The sequence below is a fragment of the Erythranthe guttata genome, chromosome 10 (assembly GCF_056151865.1).
Source record: "Erythranthe guttata isolate IM_541 chromosome 10, IM_541, whole genome shotgun sequence".
NCBI classification, from domain to species: domain Eukaryota; kingdom Viridiplantae; phylum Streptophyta; class Magnoliopsida; order Lamiales; family Phrymaceae; genus Erythranthe; species Erythranthe guttata.
In genome coordinates, this window is record NC_142542.1 from 9,031,909 (window position 1) to 9,046,131 (window position 14,223).

Here is a 14,223-nt window from a genome sequence, read left to right on the forward strand (position 1 = left end):
TAGATATGATTTTGTAGGCAACATTGCAAAGGCTAATGGGTCGGAAATGGTTAATTAGGTAAGGGTTAGTATTTTTAGGATGAGTATTATCCTTGTTTGGTTAAGGAAATCAGGCAGCTTGTTATCGTGGAAAAAGTTATTAACAATATTAGTTACTGAAAATCCCACGATATTCCAATACTTTTGGAAGAATTGGACATTAAGGCCATCAAGTCCAGAGGCTTTATCAGGCCAATTCATTTGAGTGCGTGCCATATTTTCGATGGGCTAGTTTCATGTACTAATATTTGGTTGTTATTATTGGAAAGTTTGGTGCAATCCAATTTTGGGAAATGGATTGTACTGTTAGAATTTGACTTGTAGAAGTTGACGAAGTGGTTCACCAACATATTTTGAATCCCTTCATTATCGTATATCCATGTTCCATCAGAAGTTTTCAGGCTTTTGATGAGGTTAATTCTTCTTCTATTTGTGGCATAGGCGTGGAATAATTTTGTGTTACTATCTCCGTTTTTTAGCCATGTGATTCGGACACCTTGTTTCCAAAAAAAATCTTTATGTTTTAAGAGTCTTAGATGTTCCACTTTGAGATTATTAAGAGTATTATGGGTAATATCATAATACTTATTATCAAGATCAATAGTTGTTTTATTAATTAGGTTTTGGATGTTATCGATTTTTCTATCCATATTACCAAGAATATGACGTTTCCACCGTAGGGCTTTCCCCCGAAACCTTTTACAGCAATTGAAAAAAGAGTTTGACGAGTTGTCTGTCATAAGCCATGAATCATGTCCAACTTTGGTGAAAAATTCATACAGGGACCATGCATTCCCATACCTAAAGTTCCTATGAATCCTATTATCACGTTCATGAGTATCAAGGAGAATTGGTGAATGATCAGAAAGACTAGATGCTAAATGGTAAAAATTTTAAGTAAATTGTTTAATCCATGCAAAATTGGCAAGGGATCTATCAAGCCTTTCACAGATAATTTTTTTCCAAAGCGTTTATTCGTCCATGTAAAAGGGTGCCCACTAAAATCCATATTTATTAGTTCACATGCAGCTATGCTGCTTCTAAAATTATTCATTTTTTTAACAGGTTTATTTCCTCCCCATTTCTCAATTTCATTTAATATACAGTTAAAATCGCCGAGAACAATCCAATTGTATGCATAATTATTTTCCATGTATAAAAGCTCATCCCATACTTGATGTCGGGATGAGGGTGGTTATACACCGCCGAAAGGAGGAACGGGGGTAGTTCAAGGTTGATAGATGCCACGACATGGATAGTGCGAGTTGAAATCCTTACCTAGGACAGTGAGATCTGTGTAGCGTTCCAGAGCATCCAAATTCCTCTTGCAAAACCAACAGATGAAATAGTGATATTATCAAACTCCCTTGTGCTTACATTTTCCCATTAACTTTTGCAGATGACCTCCTTGAAGTTTGAGACGTGCGGTTAAGTTTGATGGAAAAAACTAACAAACACTACCTCTAGCAAACAAAAGGGGGTTATGTGCTGATATTACCAGCACGGGGGGGGGGGGGGGGTGTCTTTTGCAAAAGCTTCTAACCACAGAAAGTTCAAATGCTATTTACTCTAAATAATAGCATGATGAATCATAAGTTCTACATTCGTGCAAAAATTGCATGACATCACTCTCTAAGATCGAAAAAGAATATTTTAAATTACAATAATAAAAACGCACATACAATATAAAGGTAATCACCAATATAAAAAAAATAGTTTTTTTTTACTAACAAAAAATAAAAATTATGGTCAAACTCTTATACAAATGAATCTTAATTATCATAGGATAAATGGCAAGCAAGACATTGTTGAGGAAATACAAATTTAATCTGAATGTCCAATTAGTAAATATCTTAAATTGATAGTAAATGCTGAACTGTAGTTAATTTTATTAAAACAAAAACAATCATACAAATGCGTGTAGGTGAATATCGTTTCATGAAGCAGTGGCTTTAACATAAATAAAATAAGTGAATTACTAATATAATAATTATCATATGAAAAAAATTAAATCATAGCACTAAAAAACTATATGCTTAAAATGATTATATTCTTCCAAACATCAAATAACAATATATCAACAAATTATGATAAACAACTAATTAAAAGTCATAATTGTGGCAATATAGTGATCAACCCTGAAAAAAGATGAAATAAAGAAACCATTATTTTGTTTATTTTTTTGTTTTAAAAAAAAAGAGGTAACTGAGATTGGACAAATCCAGAGAAATAGAAGTGTTCAAGTAAAATATAATAATAGTATCACAAAAAACATGATATCCAAAGTTATAAATAATGATATAGAAATACTTGAAGTATTTAAGAATATAAGGGTAAAAATATCATACTAGTAGATTTCAATGTTAAATGAAGTTGTTCAATTTAAATGGACAAAGTATCATCACTAAATCTCTACATATAGGACTTTTAGTTATCACCTTGAAGTTATTTCAATCTCGAAGCCATGGAATCTAAGCGTTGTACAAGGGATGTTTTGTCAACCAATTTTGGAACAGATGTAGAACGAATTTTGGAAGTCCCAGTTGGTCGTGGGCTAACAAACGACAAGTGGATTTGGCACTTTACACCGAATGGGAATTTTTCGGTACGGTCGTGTTATCATGCGATCGTTACATCCTCATCGGCGTCGGACAATGCTGGGATGGCTGGTGGGAATAACGAAGAAAACGCTCGACGTTCGAAACAGATTTGGGGTTTGTCCATTCCACCGAAAATACGGATCTTTTTGTGGCGGCTCTGTGGAAATTCGCTTCCCTCAAATGCTGAGCTTTATAGGAGGAAGGTGAGTAGTTCTCCAATCTGTGGTAGGTGCAACAATGGCATGGAAACAACCATGCATGCGCTCCTTGAATGTAGTGATGCGGGGGTTGCATGAACTAATTTCTTGGGGCCACAACATCACTGGCGAAATTTCGAATCGAATTGGCAATGGTTTTCGAGTATATCCGATTCCCTCAATGATGGTGATTTTTTGGTAGCGGTGGTCCTTCCATGGAAGCTCTGGGAAAGACGTAACAAGGCCATCAAAGGAGAAGAGGAGTCGCAAGTCCTTGATCTCTCGGCTTGGTGCAAAAGCTATCTAGCAACATACAGAACGGCGCAATTTATACCAAATGAGACCATGCAACCGGCACACCCAAGCGTCTGGATTCCTCCCCCCCGTGGGCGTCATAAAAATAAATTTTGATGCAGCGGTGACCCAGGGGCAGTGCGAGTTTTCGATTGGGTTGGTGGCGAGAAATTCCGACGGCGTTTGCGTCTACTGGAGGCAGGTTAAGGTTCGTGAGAAATTCCGACGGCGTTTGAGTCTACTGGAGGCAGGCAGGCTATGGCGGCTCTCAAAGCGATTGAACTGGCAAGAAGTAAGGGATGGAGGTCGGTAGCTTTCGAAGGGGATAATATGCAAGTTATCACAGCACTTCATGAAGGAAACTGTTTTTCTTCTACTTGAGGTGCGATCATTGAAGATTGTGTTATGTTAGTTCGTGATTTCGCCTAATGTTCTTTTCAATTTGTTAAGCGTGGTGGCAATGCTTTAACTCACACCGTTGCTAAACAGCTCTGTAACCAATTCTCGGAGGGTCTTCTTTTCCACCACACTTGGTTTTTTCCACTCAATAAAATAACAGTTATTTTCTAAAAAACAAATCTCTACATATATAATTTCAATAAATACACTTATCACAGTTTTTTTTTCCTGGTTGTTTTTTTCCTTACATATGTTCGGTGTTTTTTCTTACATATAAAAAACACCGAACATATGTGTTTCTATTTATCGGGAAATACACTTTTCGTCCCTCATGTTTGCCTATTTCACTTTTGGTCGTCCTTGTTCCAAAGTGAACAAATTTCATCTCAAAGGTTCAATTTTAAACACATTTGGTCCCTTCCGTCACGTGTCCGTTCACATCTAACGGAAAACACTATTCCAGGGCCACAATTGAAATTTAAAATTGTTTTGGGTCTGGAAAACAATTAAAAATTTAAAGTACTATTTATAATCAATCTCTAAATAATATTAGGTATAAATAAATAAATAAATTTAATAATATGTAATTGTCAAAACGAAGATGACGGCGGGACAATTTGTTTCTGGCGGCGACTATATGCAATCTCACAAATTACTTAGGGGAAGACCAAATCTAATTTTTCACCAAACGAATTACTAAAAGACTATTACAAAACTCCACAACTACAAATACAAAACCCACAATTACAAAACTCCACAACTTGCTTTGTGCAAGACCACACCAGCAAAACCCATTTTATCTTCTTCACAAACCCATTTCACACAAATTCTTCGAAAAATATTCTTCATCTTCTCTGAAAATTCTCAACACCCAAAACCCTCAAATCTTATTAAAACATGCAGAGGATACCATTATGGAGTCACGAAATATCAATATGGAGAATTCTATAAAAAAAAAATAGAAAACAAGCTATGAATGAATGTATTTTTATAGCTAGGCGATCGATTTTTTACGTTTTCAAAAAGAAAATTCGCGCCGTCAAAATTCGACACTTACATGTCGATTTTTGTCTAGATCTTCTTCTTCTTTCTCTTCTTCTCCTCCTCCTCCTCCTCCTCCTCCTTCCTCCTCCTCCTCCTCCTCCTCCTCATTCTTCTTCTTCTTCTTCTTCTTCTTCTTCTTCTTCTTCTTCTTCTTCTTCTCCTTTTGTCCTCCTCCTCCTTCTCCTCCTTTTGTCATCCTTCTCCTCCTCATCCTCCTCATCCTTCTCCTCCTCATTCTCCTCCTTCACCTCCTCCTCCTCCTCCTCCTCCTCCTCCTCCTCCTCCTCTTCCTCCTCCTTCTCCTCCTCCTTCTCCTCATTCACCTCCTCCTTGTCCTTCTTCTTCTCCTCCTTGTTCTTCTTCTTCTCCTCCTCCTTGTTCTTCTCCTTCTTCATCTTCTTCTCATTCTCCTTCTTCTCCTCCTCCTCCTCATCCTCCTCATCCTCCTCCTCCTCCTCCTCATTCTTCTTCTTCTTCTTCTTCTTCTTCTTCTTCTTCTTCTTCTTCTTCTTCTTCTTCTTCTTCTTCTTCTTCTTCTTCTTCTTCTTCTTCTTCTTCTTCTTCTTCTTCTCCTTTTGTCCTCCTCCTCCTTCTCCTCCTTTTGTCATCCTTCTCCTCCTCATCCTCCTCATCCTTCTCCTCCTCATTCTCCTCCTTCACCTCCTCCTCCTCCTCCTCCTCCTCCTCCTCCTCCTCCTCCTCCTCTTCCTCCTCCTTCTCCTCCTCCTTCTCCTCATTCACCTCCTCCTTGTCCTTCTTCTTCTCCTCCTTGTTCTTCTTCTTCTCCTCCTCCTTGTTCTTCTCCTTCTTCATCTTCTTCTCTTCTTCTTCTTCTTCTTCTTCTTCTTCTTCTTCTTCTTTCTTCTTCTTCTTCTTCTTCTTCTTCTTCTTCTTCTTCTTCTTCTTCTTTCTTCTTCTTCTTCTTCTTCTTCTTCTTCTTCTTCTTCTTCTTCTTCTTCTTCTTCTTCTTCTTCTTCTTCTTCTTCTTCTTCTTCTTCTTCTTCTTCTTCTTCTTCTTCTTCTTCTTCTTCTTCTTCTTCTTCTTCTTCTTCTTCTTCTTCTTCTTCTTCCTTCCTTTTCTTCTCTTCATCTTCAAGCACTAGCGGTTGGGCGACATCAATTCTTCCACTGCGGATGGGCGGCGACAATTCTTCTCGCCTTGTGTTCTTCTCTTCTCCCGCTAAAACATTCCCTCTCGTTTTTCAATTTCTCTTTTTTTTCGGTCTTGCAATAGTAACTAGTAAATCACCCGTGCGATGCGCGGGGATTAATTCTAAGTTCAAATTTTTTAATGACTAAAACACGTCGGTGATGTAAATCAAACACATTTATGAATGAAAAGAGGATGCTAATGCGATGCACGGGGTAATATAAAAAAAATAAAAATGTGTTTTAGATAAAATAACGAAAACTTTGAATAGTTGATATATAATACAGTATAATCTAAAAAAATTAAAAACCATATCAATTCCATTTGATTTAAGTACCGAGATAAACAAAATAAATGATAAAAGAATATATAAAATACGAAAATTGTGATATAGAAAATAAGATGCATTATTTAACACAAATGGTACAACTATCTCGTCCAATAAATTCGGATCCTTAACATGAAACTTAATTATTGAAGTAGTGTCTTACACCACATGCATTGACATCGTCTATAACTCATCTACTACCTTGCGAGTAAAATGCAAATTTTTCATTGTTAAACTACAATTAGTGATACACCTTACAGAAACACAAATCACCTAAAATATTAAGAAATAAATAAACTTTATACTAAATTACCTTGCTTTAATAAAATAAAATAAAAAATTCATTGGAGTCGACATTATATTTAATTAGCATAAAGTGCAAATAACTTAACACGGCAAAAATAATTATACGTATAAATAATACAAACAACAAATATGTATTTGAATCACAACATACAATTTTTATGATGTACATTCATATTCCGTGAAAAACATCCTTGTAGACAACATTGCAAGTAATATTAGTCGTCTATTCGGACTTAATGAATGACTTTATGCCACCTCTGATACTAATACTAAGACTAATATTGATATTAATATTAATACTAGTACTAATACTAATACTAATATTAATACCAATACGAATGCTAATGCGAATGTGAATGCTAATATTGATACCAATACTAATACTAATACTAATGTTAATGCTAATGCTAATACTAATACTAATACTAATATTAATTCTAATATTAATACTAATAATAATACTAATACTAATACTAATACTAATACTAATACTAATACTAATACTACTAGTACTAGTACTAATACTAATACTAATACTAATACTAATACTAATACTAATACTAATATAAATACTAATACTAATATTATTACTTACTATTACTATTACTCATATTGTTACTAATATTAATATTAATTGTGACCATAATATTGCCGTAATACTAATTTTATTCATAATCATAGTCCTAATACTAATACTAATAAGTATCTTAATTCTAATCATTTTCCTAATCTTAATTATAATCTTAATGCTAATCATAATCCTAATATTAATGTTAGTATTAATTCTAATCCTAATACTAACTGCAATCATAATACTAATATTTATTCTAATACCGATAATAATACTAATATAAAACTAATTGTAACTTAATCAGATGCCTAATCTTAACCGTTCTCCTAATTCTAATACTAATTTTGATTCTAATCGTAATAATAATACTAACATTAATACTAATACTGATACCAATACTAATCATAATCATAATTCTAATCTAAATCTTAATCTTAATATTAATCATAGTCATGATACTAATTTTAACCATATACTAATACTAATAGTAAGACTAATACTAATATGTTAATGCTAATGATATTACTAATACTAATACTAATACTAATACTAATACTAATGTGCTAATACAAATACCAATAGTAATAGTAATAGTAATAGTAATAGCATTAGTATTATTATTAGTATTAATATTAGTATTAGTAAATGGTAATAGTGATGGTGTAGTCTATTATAAATTATTTACGTATTTAAACAATAATTATATAAAATTGTAACTGATTTCATTTAAATATCGCAAAACCTACATAATAATCATCGATTATATATATATATATATATATATATATATATATATATATATATATATATATATATATATATATATATCATTACAAAATCATTATATATCAACTATTCTCGCCTTATATTCTTCTCTTCTCCCGCTAGAGCATTCCCTCTCGTTTTTCAATTCCTCTTTTTTTTTTTCTGTCTTGCAATAGTAATTAGATCTAACTTGATGAATAATATTAAAATCAATATTGAGGTTATATTTATAGTTTTCATTCTTGTTCTTAGTAAATTTATTTATATTTTAGTCTTACATCAAGTAAGATCTTGCTCTTAGAAATTTTAAGATTGCAAATATTGGCTGCCTTTTTTTTCTTTTTTGATTTATTACATTTATATCATTTTGTTTGTTAAAATTAAAATATTATGAAAATAAAATCTAATGTATTTGTATTTAATTTATTTTTTTTCATTTAGTTTTGAAATTTAAATATTGTTCAATTTCTTTTTATTATACTAAATATTATTAAAAAAATAATTATAAAAATACTTCAAATTTGTAATGTTTTCCAACTCAAAATAATTTTTAAATTTCATTTTTTTGCTCCAAAATAGTATTTTCCCTTAGATGTAATCGGAAGGTGACCAAGTGTATTTAAAATTGGACATCGGTGGTGAAAATGTGTTCACTTTGTAATTAAGGGGACCAAGAGTAGAATCATGCCAAACATAAGGACGAAAAGTGTAAATTCTACCCATATTTTAACCAAAAAAACAAATGACAAAAGAAATTCCCGATAGGGAGGTAATTAGGTAGATCCGGTGTACAAAGCCCACTGGGCACTGGCTGTAGATGATGTACTCTGAAATTATTTCTGAATTCCCCCGCCGTTGCGACCTCTCCTCCATACCAAATCAAATTACTATTTCTGTGAGTTCCGCTTTTTCTTTTTATTGTTTTTTAATTAATTTTTGAGCGAATTGATGTCCGAGTAAACATATATCAAATTCTAGCAGTAAGAGTATATGCTAGGGTTCTTCAGATTCCCCGTAAGCATACGAGAAATCGTTCCTTTTTTGGTTCAAAGTGTTGATAATATGCTAGATAAAAAACACTCCTTAATTTCAATAATAAACTCAGTTTCTGCATTGTTTTACCGATTCTGATTGAAAGGCTCCTTTGCTTTGATTTTCATCAAATATTTCATGCAAGAATCAAGATGAGGCAATCATTTATTTGCTTTTCGGTTTCTAAAACTGGGGGCATCCTTTTGCCTGCACTATTATCTTGTTATTTCGGGGGTGTTATACTTGCATTGTTTCATTATATTTAACATGTTTTTGGAGTATTTCGTTGTTTTCATTGAACAACTTGTTGACGATCAACAGTGTTTGCCGTTGTTTTTAGTTGCATGTCATTTTTGTTATAGTTTTTCAATTTGATGACGCATTGTTTTGCTGGAAACGCGGTTTTATCAACAGTGATTTATTTAACTTGATAGTAATGGAAAATTCTGGATTCGACCTGGACCACCACGAGGCCATTTGTGGAGACAGTGATGAAGAAGGAGTTACACGTCTACGATCTGGTGGAGAAGTGGTTGATGTGAACGAGGGCCAAGACGAAGCACACATTCTCGATTTAGAAAAGAAACTGTTGGAGCAAGTCGTGTACAGTGAGGAAGAAGCATACATGCTATACTGTGATTACGCACAAGCCTTGGGGTTTAATGTCCGGAGGGGGAAGCAATACTATTTCATGGGAACGAAAAGGGTAAGATCGAAAACTTATTGTTGTTCGAAGGAAGGGGCCAAGGATGATAAAGCAGACACAAGTAGTGGTGTTGGTTACAAAAAGCCCGAAACAAGAACAGGATGCAGAGCAATGATATCTTTTGCATGCGATGAAAGTGGCCAATGGAAGGTTTCAAGATTCGTTAAGGAGCACAATCATGAAATGGCCCCACCATATGCAAAGCCATTGGTGAAATCTGGCCAAGCTATTTTAGCTGCAAATGTTTATGGAAGTGGCGGTGCTTTAGAGTCATTGGTTAGTATTCTTCCCTTTTCTCATATTTTCATCCTTGATAATATGTTCTCACTGAAATAAATTATGTTCTTGTCTGAATATAAACGGATAGATGTAGGATACCTCTATGCTGACATAATAGTATTAGAGTTTGCTAAAACTCATGTACTACGATCGCTATGAAAGGCCTCACATGAATCTCACTATATGGTATATTGTCGTAAGGAAAAGTAAGTGGTATGTTGCGTGTAATGTGGGCGCTTTAAAATGAATATAACCTTGACTATTTATATACCTTCATTAAAGTTAATTGGGTGTTCCTAAAAGGGTAGAAGGAAGATAGTTCTCTACTTTTCTTTTTTGTCCACTGAAACCTGGACTTTGGTGCTACATGTTTTCTTTGTTATGGGGGTTTTGTTATGGTACATCAGTACATTTTGCTGACAGAAATACCAACTTTTGACTTTTTTCATTATTTAAAAACCTGCATTGGTGGGCAAATTGAGTTTCTACCTAGTAGTACCAAGTTGTTGAAGATTATCGATAAGAAAAAAAAGTGAAGGATGCCTAACATGAAACAAAAGGATTGCCTGCACGTTGCGAAAATAATGGCTCTTTGTATGCATAAATAAGGTTGCAACATTGCCAAATATTATTTTTGATATGGTTATTGGTTGCTTGAATTACTCTTTACGGGCAAACAATCAAAGGTTTCATTTTTAAGATTACGAAATTGAATCTGGCCATCACTGGGACAAGCTCATGTCAATGTGTTATACAAACGAGCATTCCATAGGAATATCCAGAAGTAAATGTCTAATGATCTTCCTAAGCTACACTTATTTTGTAGTGCCCGAATAGGCTCCTTTAAAGGCCCAGTAGTTCCTTCATATTCTTGATAACTATAGTAACAGCAAGTTCCGATGTTTGAATCACCCTCTACGTGATCAGAAAGCAAAACTTTGTTAGTTGTCGCTTGCTGTGCCAAAGAAGAAAGGAAACCAAAAATGATTTTTTGGATCACGAAGTGGCAAGTGCTTTATAATGTGCATTGGGTAATGCTAAGTACAGTAAGGGTCCATTTGGATGGAAGGATTTGATTTGGGGAAGGGATTTGGAGGAACGATTTGAAATGACTCCAATTTGGAGTCATTTGAAATCCACCCCAATTGCTCCAAAAACAACTAAAAAGGATGGGTGTGGATTTGAAATACCTTGGCAAATCCCTTAATCCAAACAAGTGCAAGGGATTTGTTATTATGGATTTGAAATCCCACCATCCAAATGGACCCTAAAGATTAGTTGCCTTTCCGGGATACTGTATGGGGAAGACAAAGATCTGGGCATATGGAACAATATGTTTTGTAAAAAAATTCAAATTATTCCCCCAAAGTGAATTATGTTTGTTATGCTTTTCAAAAACTTCCCCCAAAAACTTCCAAAAAGCAAGCTTCTTTCTTTCATGCATGATTTGAACAAGATTTGACGGTAGAAAACGCTTCATTAAAAAAAAAATACAAACAAACATCTTTTTATTTTTCAAATTTCTCTTCCAAAATACTCTTTTCCATCATGTTTAAACATGACTTGACTACTACAATGTAAATCCTCTCTTTTGAAAACACAAAAAAGACATTAGTTTCTTTTCAAGTTCTTTTCCCAAAATAAAAATTTAAATGTTGACCCAAAATCTTGCCAACCATATCATTATCTGTTTTGGATAATATGGATGGAGACAAGACTAGAGTTGTTATGTGAAAGAAAGTAGTGATTTTATTCAATAAAAAATCTTTGTGTTGTCACCTTTTTGCTAGCAAGTGCTATTTGGTGGAATATTGTTTCTTTAGAGGATGTATGCATGCATTGATGGCCAACTTTTGTTTTCTACTGAAACCACTCCTTGTTCATTTACCTCACGTGGAAGAACAAATTTTATGTTAGATCTAAAGATTTTAATTTTTTTTGTTATAAGAAAGACAGAAGCAGAGTTAGGTTATAATTTATAAAATTTAATTGAGTTGGTGACTGAGAACAGTTTGAGGGCTTCAAGATGGTCAAAGAGGTCAGTCAGAACATGCCAGGCTGGTTTGCTAGTCTTACAGAATGTACTTTTGAAGTTGTCCTATGTGTGTCTGTGAATAGTAGTTTCCAGGAAATTGTACAGTTTCGTGTCTTGCGGTTATAAACTGGGTATGAGTTGTTAAATATTGTTTCCGGTGATGAAGTATAACTGGAGAAGATAAGTAAGAAAAGAATATTAAGGAAAATAACATACGCAGATAAATATTTCATTCATTGCCGAAAGTGGAATGAATTAGAGACTGTCAAAAGCAGGTTTCAGACTTTTATTGAAACTTTAGGAACTTTTTGCATTCATTTCCCCATCTAACGGTTTTCTCAATCAGCCGATATTGCGTCTGCTTAAAGTTGTATTCCATAGAATTCAAGAACAAAGTTGTCTCATTTAGATCCTTTTATCAATGTAAATATTAGCCTCTCTATTCATATATACTTTATCTCTAATAATATTTCTGTGCAAAAAACTAAATTGAGTATTGAGCTTGATCCTCGTCATCCTTCACTACAGATAGGGTGGGAATCTGTCATCTTCAAGATAGTATAAAACTTTCTTTCATATAAATGTTCAGCCATAGATAATATCTATTAAGTTCATCTTAAACCCTAAACCCTTAATCCAATCTATAACAACTATAAACCTTTTCAATACTCAATGATAAAGGGGTATGGATCTATCAGTAGGAGTCAAACATGGAAAACTGGAAATACAGTGATGGACAGAACTCAATGGATTTATTATTATGGATTTGAAATCCTTCTGTCCAAATGCTGACAGCATTTGTCTTTTTGCAAGTATTGAAGATAATAGTTGTTAGAAGTTGTCTTTGGTTTTCTAATAGCTAAAAGTAAATCTGTTTTATGATGGCTGAAAGCCAAGTGCCCATATTGTTTCTTTATAATCAACAATTGTTCATATCTTTTGTAGACTAGGAACTAATTTTGGTTGAAGTATATGCAAGTGGATGTCGTCTAGGTTCCATAAGCCATTAGCCGTTTTGATCTCTGTTTCCAGAGAATAACATTTTGATTCACGTGTTACAAGTTTATGTATCATTAAAATTTGTCATCCATTATTTTTCTGTCACCATTTTTTCATATGCAGCAGTTTCGTTCAGTTTTCCTTCATATTTACTGCTTAAAGAATTAGCTCGTTATTTGGTCCTAATTTTTGTGGTAGTAACCCAAGAACCAAGGGTGTTTCCTGCTTGTATTCATGTACTGAAACAATGTTGATTCATTCTCTATTTGATCAGTGACAAACGGTGAGACATTTGCCTTTTGAGAAAGGGGGAAAAAAAAACATTATCTGTTTTGACTTGTGATTCCTAGATGTGGTTGTGGAAACAATCTTTGAAACTTGTAGAAGTTTGTCACATTTAGTAACTGTGGGTTAGGGAGTATTTAACATTTTCGTTCCTATACTTCAAACATTGAAACATGATCACGAAAGGAATCGAATGGGTTTGAACCCCTACCCCCCCCCCCCCCCCCCCCCACCACAAGATAAGAGCACCATCATAAAAAAAAAAAAAAAAATTCATGTTGTTTGGATATATATTGTCTCTAGTTATCTTGCCATATTTTATTCAAATTTTTTTTTTTCTGGAAAATCACTTATGTTATTTTTTTTTTGCTTGTGCAGAGTGAGCACGAGAAAATTCGGGAACTTTCGTTACAACTAGCAATTGCAAAAAACCGAGCTGAAACTTCTGAAAAGCAAGCTGCTACCTACAAGAGGCAACTGCATATGATTGTTGGGCATATTGAAGAGCACAATCAGTCCTTGTCAAACAAGATTCAAAAAGTTCTAAACAATGTCAATGAGTTGGAATCCAAAGACGGTTTACGTTATTCAGACAATGGCTGCAGATAAGTTGATTGGGTTTAGTTAAAGCTAACACTAGATTAATAATCGTTCCCAACAAACACTGTGGATGTAGCGTGACCGCAGCTGTCAATCTCTATTCATTATTTGTATAAATGTGTAAACTATAGTAACATTAGTTGTAAGTATGTTGCTAAGGCAATATCCATGTAACAACATTCTCTGTGGGCCTCCGCGAAATTGTTCGTGAGGTTTAGTGGGAATAAAAAGGTCTACGTTTGAGATGTTGAACTTCTATCTCATTATGTTCTACTTCTTTGTTGTTCAAGTCATTGATCTGCATTACGGAAAAATAAAAAGAAAATAGAAAACAATTTGAGTAATGAAACTGTCCATAAACCATCCTATTTTTTGTTATGTACTCGTAGTTTGTTGAGGTGTGATCTTTACTCGTCTCTCTCTCTTTCCTTACAGTTTCTCCTAGGGCAATTTTTTGTTTTTGATTTTTAATGGCCTTATAACACAAGCACGCACACAACTGGGATCGAACTCATGCTTCCCAGTACAAGAATATGATAGAGGTGCCACTCAACCAAGATTAGTAGTTTCAGTTTCTCCTAGGTTCTAGTTTGC

General features: G+C 34.0%; 1 protein-coding gene across 3 annotated transcripts; it reads left to right on the forward strand.

The window, feature by feature from the left end:
* Positions 1-8,414: 8,414 nt before the first annotated feature.
* LOC105966471 (uncharacterized) lies at positions 8,415-13,881 on the forward strand. Of its 3 annotated transcripts, none has more exons than XM_088824094.1 (3): positions 8,415-8,588; positions 9,160-9,707; positions 13,408-13,881. In XM_088824094.1, exons 2-3 carry the CDS (start codon positions 9,162-9,164, stop codon positions 13,636-13,638), a joined length of 777 nt encoding a protein of 258 aa, XP_088680220.1. In that variant the 5' UTR covers positions 8,415-8,588; positions 9,160-9,161; the 3' UTR covers positions 13,639-13,881. The 3 variants fall into 3 exon arrangements, with proteins under 3 accessions (XP_088680220.1, XP_088680219.1, XP_012846482.1); XM_088824093.1 differs by having other exon boundaries at positions 8,457-8,707; XM_012991028.2 differs by lacking the exon at positions 8,415-8,588 and having other exon boundaries at positions 9,069-9,707.
* Positions 13,882-14,223: the final 342 nt, after the last annotated feature.

Excerpts from the sequence above, each read along its gene's own strand:
- LOC105966471 (XM_088824094.1), top strand. The coding sequence starts at position 9,162 with ATGGAAAATTCTGGATTCGACCTGGACCACCACGAGGCCATTTGTGGA. Across the intron at positions 9,708-13,407 it reads GCGGTGCTTTAGAGTCATTG|AGTGAGCACGAGAAAATTCG; the intron begins GTTAGTATTCTT and ends TTGCTTGTGCAG.